This window comes from Carcharodon carcharias, chromosome 16 (assembly GCF_017639515.1).
Source record: "Carcharodon carcharias isolate sCarCar2 chromosome 16, sCarCar2.pri, whole genome shotgun sequence".
NCBI lineage: Eukaryota > Metazoa > Chordata > Chondrichthyes > Lamniformes > Lamnidae > Carcharodon > Carcharodon carcharias.
The window spans coordinates 50,659,764-50,682,256 of record NC_054482.1 but is presented as its reverse complement, the minus strand read 5'-3'; the positions used below and the strand labels follow the sequence as shown (position 1 = coordinate 50,682,256).

The following is a 22,493-nucleotide window of genomic DNA, read 5'->3' as shown; positions in this document are numbered from 1 at the left end:
ATGTGGGCAAGAGAGCAGGGTGGAGTGTTAAAATGGCAAGCAACAGGGAGGTTTGGGTCATTCTTGCGGACAGACCGCAGGTGTTCTGCAAAGCGGTCGCCCAGTTTACGTTTGGTCTCTCCAATGTAGAGGAGACCACATTGGGAGCAACGAATGCAGTAGACTAAGTTGGGGGAAATGCAAGTGAAATGCTGCTTCACTTGAAAGGAGTGTTTGGGTCCTTGGACGGTGAGGAGAGAGGAAGTGAAGGGGCAGGTGTTGCATCTTTTGCGTGGGCAAGGGGTTGTGCCATAGGAGGGGGTTGAGGAGTAGGGGGTGATGGAGGAGTGGACCAGGGTGTCCCGGAGGGAGCGATCCCTACGGAATGCCGATAAGGGGGGTGAAGGGAAGATGTGTTTGGTAGTGGCATCATGCTGGAGTTGGCGGAAATGGCGGAGGATGATCCTTTGAATGCGGAGGCTGGTGGGGTGATAAGTGAGGACAAGGGGGACCCTATCATGTTTCTGGGAGGGAGGAGAAGGAGTGAGGGCGGATGCGCGGGAGATGGGCCGGACACGGTTGAGGGCCCTGTCAACGACCGTGGGTGGAAAACCTCGGTTAAGGAAGAAGGAGGACATGTCAGAGGAACTGTTTTTGAATGTAGCATCATCGGAACAGATGCGACGGAGGCGAAGGAACTGAGAGAATGGGATGGAGTCCTTACAGGAAGTGGGGTGTGAGGAGCTGTAGTCGAGATAGCTGTGGGTGTCGGTGGGTTTGTAATGGATATTGGTGGACAGTCTATCACCAGAGATTGAGACAGAGAGGTCAAGGAAGGGAAGGGAAGTGTCAGAGATGGACCACGTGAAAATGATGGAGGGGTGGAGATTGGAAGCAAAATTAATAAATTTTTCCAAGTCCTGACGAGAGCATGAACTAAGCCCAGCTTACACTGCAGCTGGAGTATTATGTACAGTACCAAGAACCTGCACATCAGAAATGATCTGATCGCCTTGGAGGAGTGCAGTGCAGATTCACCAGAATGCTATCAGGGCTCTGAGTCTTAGATTATGGGGAGCGATTGTATGTAAACTAGGGTTGTGTGCACTGAATAAACAAACATACTGTAAAGAACATATCTTTTTATTTCTGTTGGACTGTGGATTAAAATTACAATGACTGCAGTTTGAAAGACATGTCTACTGGAACAGTGTGAGATATATATACAATGTTGCTGCACTGGAACAGTGTGCCATGAAAGACAGGGTGGTGCCGAGGAGGAGTCCGGTCTAATGGGGAACTGCCTGGCAACAACATTTCAATTGGCTCCTACCGAGGTGACCAGGGTTTATGTGAGAGCAGTGCAGCAGAGAAAAGCGAGACTGAAAAGAGAGAAGACCTAAAACCTCTTTCTTCTGTGTGTGTAAGATTCCAGTAATTCTACACTTCTGTCGAAGGGTCATGAGGACTCGAAACGTCAACTCTTTTCTTCTCCGCCGATGCTGCCAGACCTGCTGAGTTTTTCCAGGTAATTCTGTTTTTGTTAAGCAGAGTATATAATGGGTGACCCAACCCAACTCTCTACAACTCTTCTCTCACCCCTTATACCAAGGGCAGTCCGTACCCCAGGGAGCTGTGGGGACCACCTGTTAGAAAAGGACAATGCTGTAAAATATTGCAGTTACAAAGCTAAATAGGCAAAAAGGTAGGTTTCCAAAAAATTTCTCCTGGGATTATTATTGTGATTATTTGTTTCATCTGAAGACTGAGAGAAACTGTAGTTGTAGGTGGAAGGAAATGAAGTTCAGGGACTCCACCACACCGTCAGCTCAGATGCTGTGTGCTTACATTGAACATGCAAACTCTCATCATATAAATAATGTTTTAATAGTGTCTCTATAAGGAAGTGTAATGATATCCAGTCTCCTTGTAACTAGAAGTAGTTCAAATCATGGATATAGTTTTCACTGTACAAAAATAGGTAATCTGATCCACTGATGAAATCCCCACTGCTTTCATCCAGTGGAGGTTGGGGCTGCTGATAGCTGACATGATCCGCTGAATATGTGCAAGTTCTTCCTTTTGTTCTTTCATTTCTGGTGATTTGCTTGCCAAGCTGGTTTTCCAGTGGTTCTGCATGGTGCTGTCTGTTCCTCTTTCCCTCATGCTGAATGGTCTGTAAAGGTCATCCAACAATGCACTTCATTTTATGTATGAATAAGAAATGAACAAATTATAATGTATGAGCAGATCTACAGGTGAGAGTGTACTGCTAAGGACTTTCTTTCAAAGCTCTCACATTTATCTTCCCTTGAAATTGCTAAGATCTGTTGAATGCAATCTACTGGGGGACCCAATGTGACAAGACAAGATTGCATTCATTGTTCCAGTTCTTCCACTCACAGGTTCCCTCTCTCCCAATCTTGCCATTCCTCCAGAGACAGAATCTATGATTGAAGCATCAGAAAGGGCAGCAGAGAGGGAACCTGTGATAGGAGGAGCTGGAGCAGTTATTTTGGCCATTCCCACTGGCCACCATGCAGGAGTCCTTCAGCTGCACTGAACAACTTGTTAGAACATCTCCCAGAGGCCAAGGAGAAGAAGCAGGAAATGAAAGAACAGGAGAGAGCCTCCGCCTGTAAGGAGGCCGGAGCAGGCCCGGGAGCTGTCACTCAACCTTGTGTTAGGTTGGACCCAGTTGGCATACATGTCCACAGCACAAGCCACTCCCAGGGAACTGGAACTTCGCTGATAGAGTTACCTTGAGTGAGGGCTGTGTCAGTGTGTGCATGGAGGGGGGAGGGAGTTGAGGCAGCAGCAAGTGAATGGGACCATCCCCTCTTTCTTTCCCTTCTACAACCCTCCAACAATGAAACAATGCGAGCTATAGCATGGAGATGGTCTTTCTTTTCTACACAGAATAGGTAGTGGAAATATATAAAACAAAATCAGAACGGTTCTTTTATAGTCAGAGTTGTAAATTTTGAATCTTTCCTCCAAATATGAATTTACTGTCACCATGTGCAGAACATGCTAATGAGGCAGTCACCAAAATCAGTGTTATTGTATACATAGTGTTATAAATAACTAATGGGATATTTTCCTGTCAAATGAATAATATTGTACGATGCTGTTGAACTAAAATTTGTATTCTCTGGTTTGTTTAATAGTCAGAGTGAGATCATCTGGAGGGCAGACACAAACTAACACTGCATTATACGTTGCTGCTCTTAATATTAATGACCCATGCTGCATATATATCAAACAATATTTCTAACCAGATGCCAACAATGGGAGTTATCATTTTACTGGAATCTTTCTGCGATTGTTTGTTGAATTGATTAGTGAATTGTGAAAGGGGGGAAACTGGCATGCATATTTGAAGCTGAGGAGGGAAAAGGGGCCCAGAAATAGGAAAAGTGCCAAAACCCATGATTTCTCTCTCTGGCCCTGATTGCAGTGTGAATAATGGTTTGTGGCTCATCACTGACATCACCCTCATCGTTAAGAAAAGGTTATGAATGAGAAAAAGTAATTTGGTTTACCCTTCTTTCATTTCATGCACCCAACTACATTCTGAACATACAGGTCCGTCTCCTCTACCTTAACTAGAATATGTTCTGAAATTTTATCACCCTTATTTCTAACAATCCTTCAAATTCACTTTTCACTTACCTAAACATACACTGTTCTGATTTCACATAGTTTCTAATAATACTTTGGATTTACCTTATGTATACAAATTAATTCTTAGTGTACCTCTAAAATGTCCTCCCTAACCTCGCTCCCTCAAGAATGCGAACTTCTCTAACCTTTATCATGCTTCATCCCATTTATGCTTGTGACTATTCTGTTGCTCCTCTTTAAAACCATCACCAGTGCATGCATGTACCTTCTGAAGTATGACAACAAACTATAAAATGCTCCAATTAAAATCTAACTAGATCATTCTAAAAATATTCCAGATTTATACTCCACAAGTGTGGTTATGTTGGTTTTGCATCCTAACTTTCAATTTATTCTTTCAATCATTTTTTTGCACTGACTCCATAGTGAAGGTGACAAGTCTTTTGCTACATCCAAGTCCTTTATTACTTAAGTCACATTTCTGGCCAGCTTGGAATGATGTGCACATATCAGCATTAACCCCTAACAAGTTCTGATGTGCAGCTCCTTTCTATTAACCGTTCCGAAGTATGGTTTTTTTTGCACCCATCCCACCCCCTGACCATTCTCTGCATGTTGATAAGGGTCACTTGGCTCCAAATTATGTGGGCAAGCAGTCGGAGGAAGCCTGTCCTGTAATCTTGCACTTGGCTGGGTCCTGCAACAAACCAACCAGAAGCATCTTCAATTTGCTCATCCCATGCAGTGGGTGCCCTAAAAAGGAAGAAATTCAGCCAAAATGTAAAAAGCACCTCCTCAAACAATAAAAAGTACACTTCATGTACCTGCAAAACAGAGATGTTGTCACCACAAAGGAGCAGTACATGAAACAGCCCAGCAGCCCACTCCAAGCTATTGCTGCATAGGGTCTTCCAATGCAAACACATAGCATTTCTTATAAAAGGTTTGAAGACAGGACCTTGGAACTAGGATTGTTTGCCTTCAGAAGACAGCAGCACCTCCTGCCTAAGGAGGTGCTGTTGTCTCCTAGAGAGAGGAAGTGGAGCACATACAGTACCTGAAAAAAAAGGATGTCTTCCATGGAGAACGGAATAGCATGGGGGCATCCTGGAGGATCAGTTCAGGTAAAACTATCCCCAACTGCCACGCACTCCTTCACCTGCCTACATATTTCCTGTTAGAATCAGTTCACCACCAATAGGTATGAGCCACCTAATGTAAGAGTAATAAAATAACTGAAAAGTAGCAATTAAATAATTTTTCCCAAAATAGAAACTTCATGTGGTTGTTAATATGAAATTGTACCAATCTGAAAACAGCTAATTAGGAACCTTGACATTTTCTTTGAAAGGAATATAATGACACTAAACAACTTCATACAGGGGTGAATTTCTAAATATAGTAACAGAACGAGCAGTAAAGGGGAATTGTAGGCCCATTAAACACAGACAATTGAGTTATAATGGACAATAAGGTAGCAGCAGACTTGTTGAATTAATACTTTGTACCCATTTTCAGTGAAGGAAGAGGATGAAATATAGTAGTGTATCCACTAAGTTCCTCCTCTTATTTTTTTTTATTAGGTACAATGGGGCCATATCTCAGGAAAAATATATCAGCTGTTATGATCTCCGCAGAGACTGTTAACTTCCAAAAATAACTTTGAATTGCCAGTTGATAGCTCAAAAGATGACACAAGTAGAGATCACTTATTAAGATCAGCCACGTTCTTATTGAATGGCAGAGCAGGCTTGATGGGCCGAAAGGCCTACTTCTACTCCCAAGTCCAGTGTTCCTATGTTCACCCAATTAGCAATGATAAAGCACTGATGCATATTGTAATTTTTTTTTAAAAGTCTGTAAATACAATGGCTAAAGTAACAGCCACCCTTTAGCTTCAAATTTCAACTTTCCAAAAAAGGAAACTGTTCCTCCTTAAATCATTCTTAATAACTGCCTCAGCTTCATTGCCCTTTCACCTGGTTATCAAATTGTTGTTATACTTTGACATATATTCTAATTTATAATACCTCTTTAGTTAATTTTTAACATCAGAAAGGACCCCTGGAAGGATCAGATTTTCCCTATTGAAGAGATTTAATTCAAAGTTTTAAACTGCTCATGTCCAACAAACCACTTGGACAAGTTGAAGTGTGGCTTTATACAGTGCTAGACCTACGAGGCAGCCAGTTGCAAAGATATGCACAAGTAAGGGAAGCCATTTGGCTCATATAATTCATCTTTCCATACAAATGTGCAATACCCTCCCCCATCCCCAAATCACAACATCCAAATAGCTCCAGTTTTTGCCTCAATCTATCTGGAAGGCCCTTCAAGGATTAATCACTGCATGAAGAAATGCTTCCTGCCATCAGTCTTGAACTTTACAAAAATGCAAAAGAAAAGAAGAACAATGGAAAAAGAGAATCATAAAAGATTTAAATGGATTGGAAATCAAGCATCAGCATGACATAACATGTATGCACAAAGATATGTGCATTATTCACAGCCCAGATACTTAGGTAAAATTAGTGGCTTTAGCGTGAATGAGACTGAAGTCCTAAACAGTTAAAAGGCAACCTAAAAATCCCCAGGGTTAGATGGCAGCTATCTCGGAGTACAGAGAGATGGGGAAGGAGGTTTGTTAAGGTTTGAACTGGGGGCAGTTAGGTAAAGTGTTGAAACAAACCAGTGGTGCCCATATTTAAAAAGGCTACATTACAGACATACTCCAGACTGATTAATCTTGCTTTAATTGCAAAATAATTGAATTGATTGTCAAGAGTAAACTTGAGGAGTAACTGCATAATAATAACCAAGTAGACACACTGTGACTACAACAGCAAACCAGAGGCTGGGAATTCTGCAACAAATAATTCATCACTCAAAGCCTGTCCAACAGCTACAAGGCATAAGTCAGGAGTGTGATGGAATACATTTCACTTGCCTGAATGAGTGCAGTTCTGACAACACAAGAAGCTTAACAACATCCAAGACAAGCAGCCAACTTGATCATCACCCTATTCACCACCAGCACGGTGGCAGCAGTGTGCACCATCAACAAGATAGGTGAACTGCAGCAACTCACAAAGCTTCCTTCAACGGCATCTTACAAACCTAAAACCTCTATCACTTAAAGAACAAGGACAGCAAACACATGAGAACACCTGCATGTTCCTCTCCAAGTCACACGCCACCCTGACTTGGAAACAGATCACCATTCCTTCACTTTCACTGGGTCCAAATCCTGGAACTCCCTCCCTAACAGTACCTGTGGATGCACTTACACCACATGGACTGCAGCAGTTCAGGAAGACAGCTCAATGCCTGCCACCTTCACAAGCAATTAAGGATGGGCAATGACAACACTAGTCACATCTCGTGACCAAATAAAAAACGTTTTGCATCAATTGGACCCCAAACCGCTTCGCATTAACCCAAAAGCGGAAACATAACTGCATCTCTAATTCTATTCTAACTGCATCACCCTATTTCACACAGCTATCAAAGTTCTACGCACTTTAATGCGTTTAATTATTGAGCTGCATCACTCAAAAAAAACTTCAGTCTTAAATTTACCTGTTACTAGTTTGTACTTGTGCCCTTTTAGCTGACTTGATCAACTTACTCCAGTCTTCTGCGCATTTTTCAAATGATTAACTAATTTGATTGACCCTGGCACTCCGGTACATTTATCAATTTTCACCGTCACGCCCACCGAGCCCCTTCGACCGCCCCGCACCCAATCCGCTTCACGGCACAATCCACTGAGGTTGGGCAGTACCTGAAGCACCGCGACCGGCCCAAATGCCGCAATATTGTGTCACGTGCCTGTCGGTTGCCAGGTGTCACGTGACGATCTATCCGACAAGGAGCTCCGCCCACATTTACGTCACCGGTTGGAGAAAGGGGACGATTCCCATAATGCAAGCGTAGCAGTGTGTGCTACGTGTCGCTTGCGGTCATGCGCGTTGGTTCGATATTGCCCTGGGCTCAGAAGAAGTAGGCCCGGTTTATTGTAGTAGCCGGCCTCCTCTTGATGGTCTATTTATTGTGTGGGAGATATGGCTGGCTGGGCAGGATTTTCGGACGAGGAGTTGACGCGAATTAAGTTGCTGAAAGGTAACCGTAAGAATTGTGAGGTTTCGATGGCAATTGTGCTTTTGGGCATTCCTAAATTTGACCTCGGAGATGGGAGATCTTTTGAAAAAGATAATTCAGGGCAAAATTATTAGTCGCCTCGGCAAATGTCGATTAGTTAAGGAATGTATAGGTTTGTTAAGGACTAATCGTATTTAACTAACTTGCTGGAGTTTTTTTGATGAAGTAACCGAATTGATGAAGGCAGTGCTGTTGATGTGATGTATAACTTTGGCAGGAAGAATTGGAATGCAGCATATTATTTAAATGGTGAGACTGCACGGTCTCTATGGTACAGAGTATTCTGGGCGTCCTTGTACATTGGATAAAGAGAAAAAGGGAGGCTGATGGCAGATACAGACGGCTCAAAGCAACAGAAGCCTTAGAGGAGTAGAGTGTGTTGGGGGAACTTAAAAAGGAAATTAGGAGAGCGAAGAGGGGGCATGAAAAAACATTGGCAGGTAAAATAAAGGAAAATCCAAAGTTAGTTTACAAGTACATTAAGAGTAAGAGGATAACTAGGAAAAGAGTAGAGCCCATTAAGGACCATAATGGTAATTTGTGCATTGAGTCGGAAGACGTAGGTAGGGTTCTAAATTAATACTTTGTGTCGGTGTTCACAAGTGAGAGGGACGATGTGGGTATGGAAATCAGGCAGAAGGACTGTGATATTATTAAAGAAATTAGCATAGAAAGGGAGGAGGTTCTAAGTGGTCTGGCAGGCTTAAAAGTAGATAAATCTCCAGGCCCCGATGAAATGTATCCCAGGCTGTTGAGTGAGGCAAGGGAGGAGAGAGCAATGGCGCTGGCAATTCTTAATACCTTTCTGGCCACAGGAGAGGTGACAGAGGACTGGAGGACAGTCAATGTGGTACCATTATTCAAGGAGGAAGGGATAAACGAGGGAACTACAGGCCAGTTAGTCTAACCTCAGTGGAGGGGAAACTATTGGAAGCAATTCTGAGAGACAGAATAAATCTACACTAGGAGAGGCAGGGATTAATCAAGGACAGTCAGCATGGTTTTGTTAAGGGGAGGTCATGTCTGACTAATTTGATTGAATTTTTCAAAGAGGTGGTCAGGTGTGCAGATGAGGGCAATGCATTTGATGTAGTCTACTTGGACTTCAGCAAGGCTTTTGATAAGGTCCCGCATGGGAGACTGACAAGGAAGGTAAGAGCCCATGGGATCCAAAGCAATTTGGCAAATTGGATCCAGAATTGGCTAAGCGGCAGGAAGCAGTGGGTGATGGTCAAGGGGTGTTTTTGTGACTGGATGCCTGTGTCCATTGGGGTTCCATGGTGATTGGTATTGGGTCCCTTGCTGTTTATGATATATATAAATGATTTAGACTTGAATGTAGGAGGGTTGATAAGTAAGTTTGTGGATGACACAAAAATTAGTGGGGTGGTGAATAGTGAGGAGGATAGCTTTAGATTACAGGGGAATATAGATGGGCTGATCAGTGGCAAATGGAATTTAATCCAGATAAATGTGAGGTGATGCACTTGGGCAGGACAAACAAGGCACAGGAATATATGATGAATGGTAGGACCCTGGGAAGTATTGAGGATCAGAGGGACCTTGGTGTGCGTGTCCACCAGTCCATTAAGGTAGCAGGACAGATAGATAAGGTGGTTAAAAAGGCATATGGGATGCTTGCCTTTATTAGCTGAGGCATAGAATATATGAGCAGGGAGGTTATGCTGGAACTGTATAAAATACTGGTTAGGCCATAGCTAGAGTATTGTGTGCAGTTCTGGAATCTGCATTATAGAAAGGATGTGTTTGCACTAGAGTGCAGAGGAAATTTACCAGGATGTTGCCTGGGCTGGAGAGTTTTAGTTACGAGGAGAGATTGGATAGACTGGTATTTTCCCTGGAGCAGAGGAGATTGAGGGGAGACATAATTAAGGTGTACAAAATTGAGGGGTATAGATAGGGTAGACAGGAAGGAACTTTTCCCCTTGGTGGAGGGATCAATAGCCAGGGGGCATAGATTTAAGGTAAGGGGCAGGAGGTTTAGAGGGGATGTGAGGAAGAATTTTTTCACCGAGGGTGGTGGGAATCTGGAACTCACTGTCTGAAAGGGTGGTAGAGGCAGAAACCCTCATAACATTTTAGAAGTATTTGGATGTGCACTTGCGATGCCATGGCATACAAGTCTATGGGCCTAGTGCTGGAAAATGGGATTAGAATAGTTAGGTACTTGTTTGACCAGCGCAGTCTCGATGGGCCGAAGGGACTTTTTCTGTGCTGTAGACCTCTGTCTATGACGCTACATGAATCGCAAAAAGTTTATGTGCAGGCTCAACAAGTGATTAAGAAGGCAAATGGAATGTTAGTGTTCATTGCAAGGGGAATGGAATAGAGAAATAAGGAAATGTTGCTAAAATTGTACAGGGCCATAGCTCGCATCTGGAGTGTTGTATACTGATTTGGTCCCCGTACTTAAAGGATATAAAGTTGTTCAGAGAAGGTTCACTTGACTGATTGCTGGGTTGAAGGAAGCTACCTTATGAGGAAAGGTTGAGCAGGTTGGGGAGGTTGGGCTGATACTTATTAGAGTTTAGAAGAATGAGAGGTTGGATCTTTCAGAGACTTCACAGCATATGGATCCCTTGGGGATTCTAGAACTAGGGAGACAGTTTAAAAATTAGAGGTATTTCATTTAAGACTGAAATGAGGAGAAACTTTTTTTCTGAGGGTTGAGAGACTTTGGAATTCTCTTCCTCAAAAGATGATTGAGGCAGAGTCTTTTAATACCTTTAAGACAAAGGTAGATAGATTCTTGATAAGGAAGGGGGTAAAAGGTTATTAGGGGTAGACAGGAATTTGAAGATAAAATCAGATCAGCCATTGTCTTATTGAATTTCGGAGCAGGCTTGAGGGGCTGAGTGGCCTATGCCTGCTCCTAGTTCGTATTTTAGACTTTTGATTGGCAAGGGAGTCAGGGCTATGGGGATGGCAGACAGGAAAGTGGAATTGAAGCTGTAATCAGATCAGCCATGACCTTATCGAATGGCGGAGCAGGCTCAAGAGGCTGATGGCTTATTCATGCTCCTAATTCTTGCATACATGGACTTTCAAAAGGCATTTGATAAAGTGCTGCACAACAAACTGTGAGCAAAACAAAAACAGAATTACCTGGAAAAACTCAGCAGGTCTGGCAGCATCGGCGGAGAAGAAAAGAGTTGACGTTTCGAGTCCTCATGACCCTTCGACAGAACTTGAATTCGAGTCCAAGAAAGAGTTGAAATATAAGCTGGTTTAAGGTGTGTGTGTGGTGGGCGGAGAGATAGAGAGAGAGAGAGAGGTGGAGGGGGGGGTGGTTGTAGGGACAAACAAGCAGTGATAGAAGCAGATCATCAAAAGATGTCAACGACAATAGTACAATAGAACACGTAGGTGTTAAAGTTAAAGTTGGTGACATTATCTAAACGAATGTGCTAATTAAGAATGGATGGTAGGGCACTCAAGGTATAGCTCTAGTGGGGGTTTTTTTTATATAATGGAAATAGGTGGGAAAAGGAAAATCTTTATAATTTATGGGGAAAAAAAAGGAAGGGGGAAACAGAAAGTGGGTGGGGATGGGGGAGGGAGCTCACGACCTAAAGTTGTTGAATTCAATATTCAGTCCGGAAGGCTGTAAAGTCCCTAGTCGGAAGATGCAGCAAGCCAAGGACAGACATGTGGGCAATAGAGCAGGGTGGAGTGTTAAAATGGCAAGCGACAGGGAGGTTTGGGTCATTCTTGCGGACAGACCGCAGGTGTTCTGCAAAGCGGGCGCCCAGTTTACATTTGGTCTCTCCAAATGTAGAGGAGACCACATTGGGAGCAACGAATGCAATAGACTAAGTTGGGGGAAATGCAAGTGAAATGCTGCTTCACTTGAAAGGAGTGTTTCGGTCCTTGGACGGTGAGGAGAGAGGAAGTGAAGGGGCAGGTGTTGCATCTTTTGCGTGGGCATGGGGTGGTGCCATAGGAGGGGTTTGAGGAGTAGGGGGTGATGGAGGAGTGGACCAGGGTGTCCCGGAGGGAGCGATCCCTACGGAATGCCGATAAGGGGGGTGAAGGGAAGATGTGTTTGGTGGTGGCATCATGCTGGAGTTGGCGGAAATGGCGGAGGATGATCCTTTGAATGCGGAGGCTGGTGGGGTGATAAGTGAGGACAAGGGGGACCCTATCATGTTTCTGGGAGGGAGGAGAAGGCGTGAGGGCGGATGCGCGGGAGATGGGCCGGTCACGGTTGAGGGCCCTGTCAACGACCGTGGGTGGAAAACCTCGGTTAAGGAAGAAGGAGGACATGTCAGAGGAACTGTTTTTGAATGTAGCATCATCGGAACAGATGCGACGGAGGCGAAGGAACTGAGAGGATGGGATGGAGTCCTTACAGGAAGCGGGGTGTGAGGAGCTGTAGTCGAGATAGCTGTGGGAGTCGGTGGGTTTGTAATGGATATTGGTGGACAGTCTATCACCAGAGATTGAGACAGAGAGGTCAAGGAAGCGAAGGGAAATGTCAGAGATGGACCACGTGAAAATGATGGAGGGGTGGAGATTGGAAGCAAAATTAATAAATTTTTCCAAGTCCCGACGAGAGCATGAAGCGGCACCGAAGTAATCATCGATGTACCGGAGAAAGAGTTGTGGAAGGGGGCCGGAGTAGGACTGCAACAAGGAATGTTCCACATACCCCATAAAGAGACAGGCATAGCTGGGGCCCATGCGGGTACCCATAGCCACACCTTTTATTTGGAGGAAGTGAGAGGAGTTGAAGGAGAAATTGTTCAGCGTGAGAACAAGTTCAGCCAGATGGAGGAGAGTAGTGGTGGATGGGAATTGTTCGGGCCTCTGTTTGAGGAAGAAGCTAAGGGCCCTCAGATCATCCTGGTGAGGGATGGAGGTGTAGAGGGATTGGACGTCCATGGTGAAGAGGAAGCGGTTGGGGCCAGGGAACTGGAAATTGTTGATGTGACGTAAGGTGTCAGAGGAATCACGGATGTAGGTGGGAAGGGACTGGACAAGGGGAGAGAGAAGGGAGTCAAGATAATGAGAAATGAGTTCTGTGGGGCAGGAGCAAGCTGAGACGATCGGTCTACCGGGGCAGTTCTGTTTGTGGATTTTGGGTAGGAGATAGAAGCGGGCCGTCCGAGGTTGGGCGACTATCAGGTTGGAAGCTGTGGGAGGGAGATCCCCAGAGGAGATGAGGTCAGTGACAGTCCTGGAAACAATGGCTTGATGTTCAGTGGTGGGGTCATGGTCCAGGGAGAGGTAGGAGGAAGTGTCTGCGAGTTGACGCTCAGCCTCCGCGAGGTAGAGGTCAGTGCGCCAGACAACAACAGCACCACCCTTGTCAGCGGGTTTGATGACAATGTCAGGGTTGGACCTGAGTGAATGGAGTGCAGTAAGTTCAGAGAGAGACAGGTTAGAATGGGTGAGAGGAGCAGAGAAATTGAGACGACTAATGTCGCGCCGACAGTTCTCAATGAAAAGATCGAGAGAAGGTAAGAATCCAGAGGGAGGGGTCCAGGTGGAGGGAGAATATTGGAGATGGGTAAAAGGATCCGTTGAACTGGGAGAGGACTCCTGCCCAAAGAAGTGAGCCCGGAGACGAAGACGGCGGAAGAAGAGTTCAGTATCATGCCGAGCCCGAAATTCATTGAGGTGTCTGGCGCACTGACCTCTACCTCGCGGAGGCTGAGCGTCAACTCGCAGACACTTCCTCCTACCTCTCCCTGGACCATGACCCCACCACTGAACATCAAGCCATTGTTTCTAGGACTGTCACTGACCTCATCTCCTCTGGGGATCTCCCTCCCACAGCTTCCAACCTGATAGTCGCCCAACCTCGGACGGCCCGCTTCTATCTCCTACCCAAAATCCACAAACAGAACTGCCCCGGTAGACCGATCGTCTCAGCTTGCTCCTGCCCCACAGAACTCATTTCTCGTTATCTTGACTCCCTTCTCTCTCCCCTTGTCCAGTCCCTTCCCACCTACATCCGTGATTCCTCTGACACCTTACGTCACATCAACAATTTCCAGTTCCCTGGCCCCAACCGCTTCCTCTTCACCATGGACGTCCGATCCCTCTACACCATCCCCCACCAGGATGGTCTGAGGGCCCTTAGCTTCTTCCTCGAACAGAGGCCTGAACAATCCCCATCCACCACTACTCTCCTCCATCTGGCTGAACTTGTTCTCACGCTGAACAATTTCTCCTTCAACTCCTCTCACTTCCTCCAAATAAAAGGTGTGGCTATGGGTACCCGCATGGGCCCCAGCTATGCCTGTCTCTTTATGGGGTATGTGGAACATTCCTTGTTGCAGTCCTACTCCGGCCCCCTTCCACAACTCTTTCTCCAGTACATCGATGATTACTTCGGTGCCGCTTCATGCTCTCGTCGGGACTCGGAAAAATTTATTAATTTTGCTTCCAATCTCCACCCCTCCATCATTTTCACGTGGTCCATCTCTGACATTTCCCTTCGCTTCCTTGACCTCTCTGTCTCAATCTCTGGTGATAGACTGTCCACCAATATCCATTACAAACCCACCGACTCCCACAGCTATCTCGACTACAGCTCCTCACACCCCGCTTCCTGTAAGGACTCCATCCCATTCTCTCAGTTCCTTCGCCTCCGTCGCATCTGTTCCGATGATGCTACATTCAAAAACAGTTCCTCTGACATGTCCTCCTTCTTCCTTAACCGAGGTTTTCCACCCACGGTCGTTGACAGGGCCCTCAACCGTGTCCGGCCCATCTCCCGCGCATCCGCCCTCACGCCTTCTCCTCCCTCCCAGAAACATGATAGGGTCCCCCTTGTCCTCACTTATCAACCCACCAGCCTCCGCATTCAAAGGATCATCCTCCACCCTTTCCGCCAACTCCAGCATGATGCCACCACCAAACACATTTTCCCTTCACCCCCCTTATCGGCATTCCGTAGGGATCGCTCCCTCCGGGACACCCTGGTCCACTCCTCCATCACCCCCTACTCCTCAACCCCCTCCTATGGCACCACCCCATGCCCACGCAAAAGATGCAACACCTGCCCCTTCACTTCCTCTCTCCTCACCGTCCAAGGACCGAAACACTCCTTTCAAGTGAAGCAGCATTTCACTTGCATTTCCCCCAACTTAGTCTATTGCATTCGTTGCTCCCAGTGTGGTCTCCTCTACATTGGAGAGACCAAACGTAAACTGGGCGACCACTTTGCAGAACACCTGCGGTCTGTCCGCAAGAATGACCCAAACCTCCCTGTCGCTTGCCATTTTAACACTCCACCCTGCTCTCTTGCCCACATGTCTTTCCTTGGCTTGCTGCATTGTTCCAGTGAAGCCCAACGTAAACTGGAGGAACAACACCTCATCTTCCAACTAGGGACTTTACAGCCTTCCGGACTGAATATTGAATTCAACAACTTTAGGTCGTGAGCTCCCTCCCCCATCCCCACCCACTTTCTGTTTTCCCCTTCCTTTTTTTTCCAATAAATTATAAAGATTTTCCTTTTCCCACCTATTTCCATTATATAAAACAAAAACCCCCACTAGAGCTATACCTTGAGTGCCCTACCATCCATTCTTAATTAGCACATTCGTTTAGATAATATCACCAACTTTAACTTTAACACCTATGTGTTCTATTGTACTATTGTCGTTGACATCTTTTGATGATCTTCTTCTATCACTGCTTGTTCGTCCCTACAACCACACCCCCCCCTCCACCTCTCTGTCTCTCTATCTCTCCGCCCCCCCCACACACACCTTAAACCAGCTTATATTTCAGCTCTTTCTTGGACTCGAACTCAAGTTCTGTCGAAGGGTCAGGAGGACTCGAAACGTCAACTCTTTTCTTCTCTGCCGATGCTGCCAGACCTGCTGAGTTTTTCCAGGTAATTCTGTTTTTGTTTTGGATTTCCAGCATCCGCAGTTTTTTTGTTTTTAAACTGTGAGCAAGTTGATGGAATAATAGGGACAGCAGCATCTGGCTGAATAACAGGAAACAGTAATGGCGCATAGTTCTTTTTGGACTGATGGAAGGTTTATAGTGGAGTTCCCCAGAGAGCATTGTTGGGACCCCTGCTTTTCCTGATACATATTAATGACCTAGAGGGTAGTATAGAACTTCAAATGGACATAGACGGGCTGGTATAATGGATGGACATGTGGCATTTGAAGTTTCATTCAGAGAAGCATGAAGTGATTGACTTTGGTAGTAAAAAACGCAGAGCGACAATGTAAAATAAAGGATACAATTCTAAAGGGGCTGTGGGAGCAGAGGGACCTGGGTGTATATGTGAAGGTGGCAGGGCAGGTTGAGAGAGAAGTTAACAAAGCATATGGCATGCTGGGCTTTATCAGTGGGGGATTAAGAGTGCAAAAGCAAGCAAGTTACATTAAATAAAAGCAATATACTGCAGATGCTGGCAATCTGAAATAAAAACAGTGCTGTAAAAACTCAGCAAGCCTGGCAGCATCTGTGGAGAGAGAAACATTTCAAGTCCAATGTGACTCTTTGGAAAATTATGTTAAACTTGTATAAAACTGATGTGGCTTCAGCTAGAGTATTGCATCCAGTTCTGGGTACCACACTTTAGAAAGTGAAGGCATTAGTTAGGGAGCAGATAAGATTCATGAGAATGGTTCTAGGGATGAGAAACTTAAGTTATGTAGAAAGATTGCACAAGTTGGATTGTTTTCCTTGGAGAAAAGAAGATTGAAAGGAGATCTGATAGAGGTATTCAAATTTAAGTCTGGCCAAAGTAAAAAGAGAGAAACTTTCTCATTGGTGGAAGGATCAAGGACCAGAGGGCACAGATTTAAGGTAATTGGCAAAAGAAGCAATGGCGACATGAGGAAAAAACTTTTTCACGCAGTGAGTGGTTAGGATCTGGAATACAATGCCTGAGCGTGTGATGAAGGCAGGGTCAATTGAGGTTTTCGAAAGGGAAACATATGGGGGAAAAGGCAGTAGAGTGGCACGACATGAATTGCTCTTTCAGAGGACCAGCACAGACATGGAATAAATGGCCTCCTGTACTGTAACCATACTATGATTTTTTTTATGACTAATATTATCATCCAAGTTGGAGTCTGTAATGTTTTACTGTTGAGTTTTCCTCTGTCTGGCTCCCTGTCCTGATGTGGGTTTGCTGCTGGTACTTTTGGGGTGGTATGGCTAGGCTCAGCTGGCTTTCTACAGCGCTAGCCAGCTGAACAAAACTATACACATGGACTGGTGTGTAAAGCTCTGGTCCAGCCTTTCTCTGTGAATTTTCTCAAAGTTGGATGGGCCTGATTGTGTAATATTAGAAAGTAGGAGCTTAAATTTGTATACACCTTTCATACAAGGCTTCCCTCAAAGTGCTTTACAGCTAGTTTTGAGGTCCCTTATAATGCACTTAAACACGGCATGGTAATTTATGCACAGCAAATTTTCATAAACAGCAACACAATGAATAGCAAGTTAAATGTTTTGGTGTAGATTCACCATGGTAAAAGTAATGGCTAGAGTTTTCTTGGTCATCTTTGAATAGCATCATGAGACATTTTGCATGCATGAGTATGGTGGCCCTGTGGAAATTGAATTCAATAAATCTGATAGTTTGCGGTGGCACCAGATGAAATATTAAATTTTAATGTTGTAAAAACTGAACTGACTCACTAATGTCCTTCAAGGAGGTACCTGTCATTGGTGACCTACTTGGAACTAAGGTTGACGCCTGATGCCAGGAGGCTAGGTAATAAAGAAAATCTTGACTTCCCATTTTTTAGTGCCCTTCATGCCTGCAGGATTTCCCAAAGCACTTCACAGCTATTGAAGTACTTTTGAAGTGTAGTCATTGTTAATAATGCAGAAATACTGCCTTGTCAGTCACCCATACGTCAAGAACAAATCTTAAAGAAGAGGGCAGATATGGTTTAACATTGCTTCTAAAAGATTAAGTCTCTGATTATACAGCTCTTCCTCAGAACTGAAATGTCAGCCTAGATAATGTATTTAAATCCTGAAGCAGGGTTTGAACCCATTATCATCTAACTCTGGTGCAAGTCCTAGTACTTGAGGTATTACAAAATGCTTTATGACCAATTGATTACTTTTGAACTGTGGTGACTTTTAAAAACAGGCAAAACACCTCTTTTGCAAGTGACAAAGTCCTACAAGAGTGACCTGGGTTTTTTTTTTGCTGATGTAAGTCGAGGGAGGAATATTGGATGCTATTCAGCAGCAGGGCATTCTCCCAGTGCTGTGGGTTCTTTTAAAATCAAATTGAACGTAACAAAAAGGTGTTTATGTGTAATATTTTGTCTGAGAGACTGAAACGTGAAGAGTGATCCTGCCTGAGTTTTGATAACTGACTTTCAATCATTTGCAACTGATTTTGCACCACCTCTGATTTTCAAAGCTTTGAACTCAGATTAAAAAGATGCAATTACAGACTCTGGATGCTGTTTTTCCATCCCACTAAAGCAAGCTACAAAATCTGCAGTGTAAAGGGCAAACAAGCTTGTATTTATATATAAAAACAAAAAAACTGCGGATGCTGGAAATCCAAAACAAAAACAGAATTACCTGGAAAAACTCAGCAGGTCTGGCAGCATCGGCGGAGAAGAAAAGAGTTGACCTTTCGAGTCCTCATGACCCTTCGACAGAACTTGCGTTCGAGTCCAAGAAAGAGTTGAAATATAAGCTGGTTTAAGGTGTGTGTGGGGGGGGGGGGCGGAGAGATAGAGAGACGAAGAGGTGGGGGGGGGGGTGGTTGTAGGGACAAACAAGCAGTGATAGAAGCAGATCATCAAAAGATGTCAACGACAATAGTACAATAGAACACATAGGTGTTAAAATTAAAGTTGGTGATATTATCTAAACGAATGTGCTAATTAAGAATGGATGGTAGGGCACTCAAGGTATAGCTCTAGTGGGGGGTTTTTTTTATATAATGGAAATAGGTGGGAAAAGGAAAATCTTTATAATTTATTGGAAAAAAAAAAGGGAAGGGGGAAACAGAAAGGGGATGGGGATGGGGGAGGGAGCTTACGACCTAAAGTTGTTGAATTCAATATTCAGTCCGGAAGGCTGTAAAGTCCCTAGTCGGAAGATGAGGTGCTGTTCCTCCAGTTTGCGTTGGGCTTCACTGGAACAATGCAGCAAGCCAAGGAAAGACATGTGGGCAAGAGAGCAGGGTGGAGTGTTGAAATGGCAAGCGACAGGGAGGTTTGGGTCATTCTTGCGAACAGACCGCAGGTGTTCTGAAAGCGGTCGCCCAGTTTACGTTTGGTCTCTCCAATGTAGAGGAGACCACATTGGGAGCAACGAATGCAGTAGACTAAGTTGGGGGAAATGCAAGTGAAATGCTGCTTCACTTGAAAGGAGTGTTTGGGTCCTTGGACGGTGAGGAGAGAGGAAGTGAAGGGGCAGGTGTTGCATCTTTTGCGTGGGCATGGGGTGGTGCCATAGGAGGGGGTTGAGGAGTAGGGGGTGATGGAGGAGTGGACCAGGGTGTCCCGGAGGGAGCGATCCCGACGGAATGCCGATAAGGGGGGGTGAAGGGAAGATGTGTTTGGTGGTGGCATCATGCTGGAGTTGGCGGAAATGGCGGAGGATGATCCTTTGAATGCGGAGGCTGGTGGGGTGATAAGTGAGGACAAGGGGGACCCTATCATGTTTCTGGGAGGGAGGAGAAGGCGTGAGGGCGGATGCGCGGGAGATGGGCCGGACACGGTTGAGGGCCCTGTCAACGAGGTTTTCCACCCACCAACTTAGTCTACTGCATTCGTTGCTCCCAATGTGGTCTCCTCTACGTTGGAGAGACCAAACGTAAACTGGGCGACCGCTTTGCAGAACACCTGCGGTCTGTCCGCATGAATGACCCAAACCTCCCTGTCGCTTGCCATTTCAACACTGCACCCTGCTGTCTTGCCCACATGTCTGTCCTTGGCTTGCTGCATTGTTCCAGTGAAGCCCAACGCAAACTGGAGGAACAGTACCTCATCTTCCGACTAGGGACTTTACAGCCTTCCGGACTGAATATTGAATTCAACAACTTTAGGTCGTAAGCTCCCTCCCCCATCCCCACCCCCTTTCTGTTTCCCCCTTCCCTTTTTTTTTCCAATAAATTATAAAGATTTTCCTTTTCCCACCTATTTCCATTATATAAAAAAAAAACCCCACTAGAGCTATACCTTGAGTGCCCTACCATCCATTCTTAATTAGCACATTCGTTTAGATAATATCACCAACTTTAATTTTAACACCTATGTGTTCTACTGTACTATTGTCATTGACATCTTTTGATGATCTGCTTCTATCACTGCTTGTTTGTCCCTACTACCACACCCCCCCCCCCCCCCCCCCCCCCCCCACCCTCCACCTCTTCGTCTCTCTATCTCTCCGCCCCCCACACACACACCTTAAACCAGCTTATATTTCAACTCTTGGACACGAACGCAAGTTCTGTCGAAGGGTCATGAGGACTCGAAACGTCAACTCTTTTCTTCTCCGCCGATGCTGCCAGACCTGCTGAGTTTTTCCAGGTAATTCTGTTTTTGTCTTGTATTTATATAGTCCTTTTGTGTTCTTGGTATACCTCAAATTGTTTTCCTTTGGAGCAAACAAAGCAGCCAATTTGTACATAAGGTCCAAAAAACACAATTGAATGAACAGATAATCTATTTCTCATGATGTTTGAGGAAGGTGTGTTAGCCAGAACTTCAAATCTAACACTTGATTTTTGTGATTACTTAAGCAGGCACTTTAATAATTCATCTGAATACCTATCCAGCAATCCCACAGAACCTTACTGAATTATCAGTCTAGACCGGGGCTTCCCAAACTGGGGGTCGTGACCTCCATTGGGATCACAAGTCAAGATTTTGAGGTCATTGGCTTGAAGGCAGCAATGGCTGCCAGGGAGCTTGGACAGCAAGATCCTTTTTTAATCCTCTCGTTTTTTGACCCAATGGACAGACCTATGAGTCTTGATTCCTGCTGCAAATAAAGGCTGTGAACAGGTAGGTGTTTTTTTTTAAACCTGAGCAGTTTAAGCACTTCCCACCCTGCTCAACCTCGCCCCCACTCACTCCAGTTGAAGGCCTCTTGTATCCTCACAGTTTTCTCTCTGAGGTTACACAAAGTTTGGGTGATAAAGATGGGGTGACAATAGGAAAAAGTTTGGGAAGCGATGATCTAGACAGTGTGCTGCTGTAGTGATGCTTTAACCCACAACCTTCAGATTGCAAAGTAAGAGTTATCACTAAGCTAATTGACTTAGTAGGTTTTCAATATAAAGAGACAATTTGCATAGTTTATCTATCTTTCACTTGCACAGTAACGCTTATCCAAAGAAACATCGACATTTCAGCACAGGTGACCAATTCAGCCTATCTTGCTTCTGTTATATATGGCATTACGTTAAATCTATTTATTTGAAACCCAACAACTTGCATTTATATAGTACATTTCAACATAATAAGATGTCCCAAGGCACTTTGCAAGGGTTCTCAAACACAGTTGACATCCAGCTACATTAGGAGATATTGGGCAAGGCGGCCGAAGAGGTAAGCTTTAAGGAGTGCCTTAAAGGAGAAAAGAGAGGTGGAGAAACAGATTTAGGATGGGAATTCCAGAACTTAGGACCTTGCCTGCTGAAGGCATAGCCTCGAATGGTGGCGTGACTAAAATCAGGGATGCCCAAGAGGGCAAGAATTGGTGGAATGCAGAGATCGCTGGAGGGTGCTGTATGGGAGGAGATAGGATGGATCAAGGCCATGGGAATTTGAAAGCAAGGATGAGAATTTTTAAATTGAAGCATTGATTAACTCGGTGTCAGTGTAGGTCAGTGAACGCAGGAAAGAAAGTTGAGTGGGACTAGATGAGAGCTAAGACACTTGACAGCAGAGTTCTGAATTACCTCAAGTTTGCAGGAGATAGAGGTCAAGCATGCATCGGAATAGTCAAGTCTGGAGGTAACAGGCATGGTTGAGGGTTTATATGTATCAAGAACAGGGGTATCTTAATTCCAGACCTTTTGGGAACAAAATCCAGAAACAACTTTTCACACAAAAGGGGACAGAAATTTGAAACTCCCTCCCTCAAAAGATCATGGACTCTGGGACAATTAGAATTTTCAAGACTTGGATAGATTTTTGTTAAGTAAGGAATATGGATCAAAAGCAGGAGAATGAAGTTGGGGTGCAGATCAGCTACAGTCAAATTGAGTTGGCTTGAGGAGCTGAATGGTCTCCTGAAATTCTGTTCTTGTGATGTGAAAGTTTGAATTACATTTGAACTTTGAATAATTTTCATTTTGGTAGCATTTTTTTAATACCGTACTTCAAAATACCAGGTATTTTGTAAAGCTAATAGAATTAATTAATTAATACAATATGTCTCAATTCAGCAGGGCCAACCAGTCTGGGTTTTTTTATTCACAGCCAGCATTTATTGCCCAACCCTAAGTGCCCTTGTTAACCACATTATTGTGGATCTGGAGTCACATGTAGGCTAGACAAGATAAGGACAGCAGATTTCTTTCCCTAAAGGACATTAGTGAACCAGATGGGTTTTTATGATGATGGTTTCATGGTCATCATTAGATTTTTAATTCCAGATTTTCATTGAATTCAAATTCTACCACCTGCCGTCGTGGGATTTGAACCTAGGTCCCCAGAGCCTAATCCTGGGTCTCTGGATTATCAGTCCAGTGACCATACCACTATGCCATTGTCTCCCCAGGTTGACTATTC

At 44.6% G+C, this 22,493-nt stretch overlaps 1 protein-coding gene across 3 annotated transcripts in view; it reads left to right on the top strand.

The window, feature by feature from the left end:
• Positions 1–7,525: 7,525 nt before the first annotated feature.
• The window catches only part of gorab (golgin, rab6-interacting), a 35,426-nt gene continuing 20,458 nt past the window's right edge, over positions 7,526–22,493 (top strand). For 2 of the 3 annotated variants that reach the window (XM_041208675.1, XM_041208674.1), the window contains exon 1: positions 7,526–7,728. In XM_041208675.1, the coding sequence (XP_041064609.1) occupies positions 7,671–7,728 (58 nt within the window). In that variant the 5' untranslated portion in view covers positions 7,526–7,670. The remainder of the gene's footprint in view (positions 7,729–22,493) is intronic. The other variant, XM_041208676.1, reaches the window with a different exon arrangement.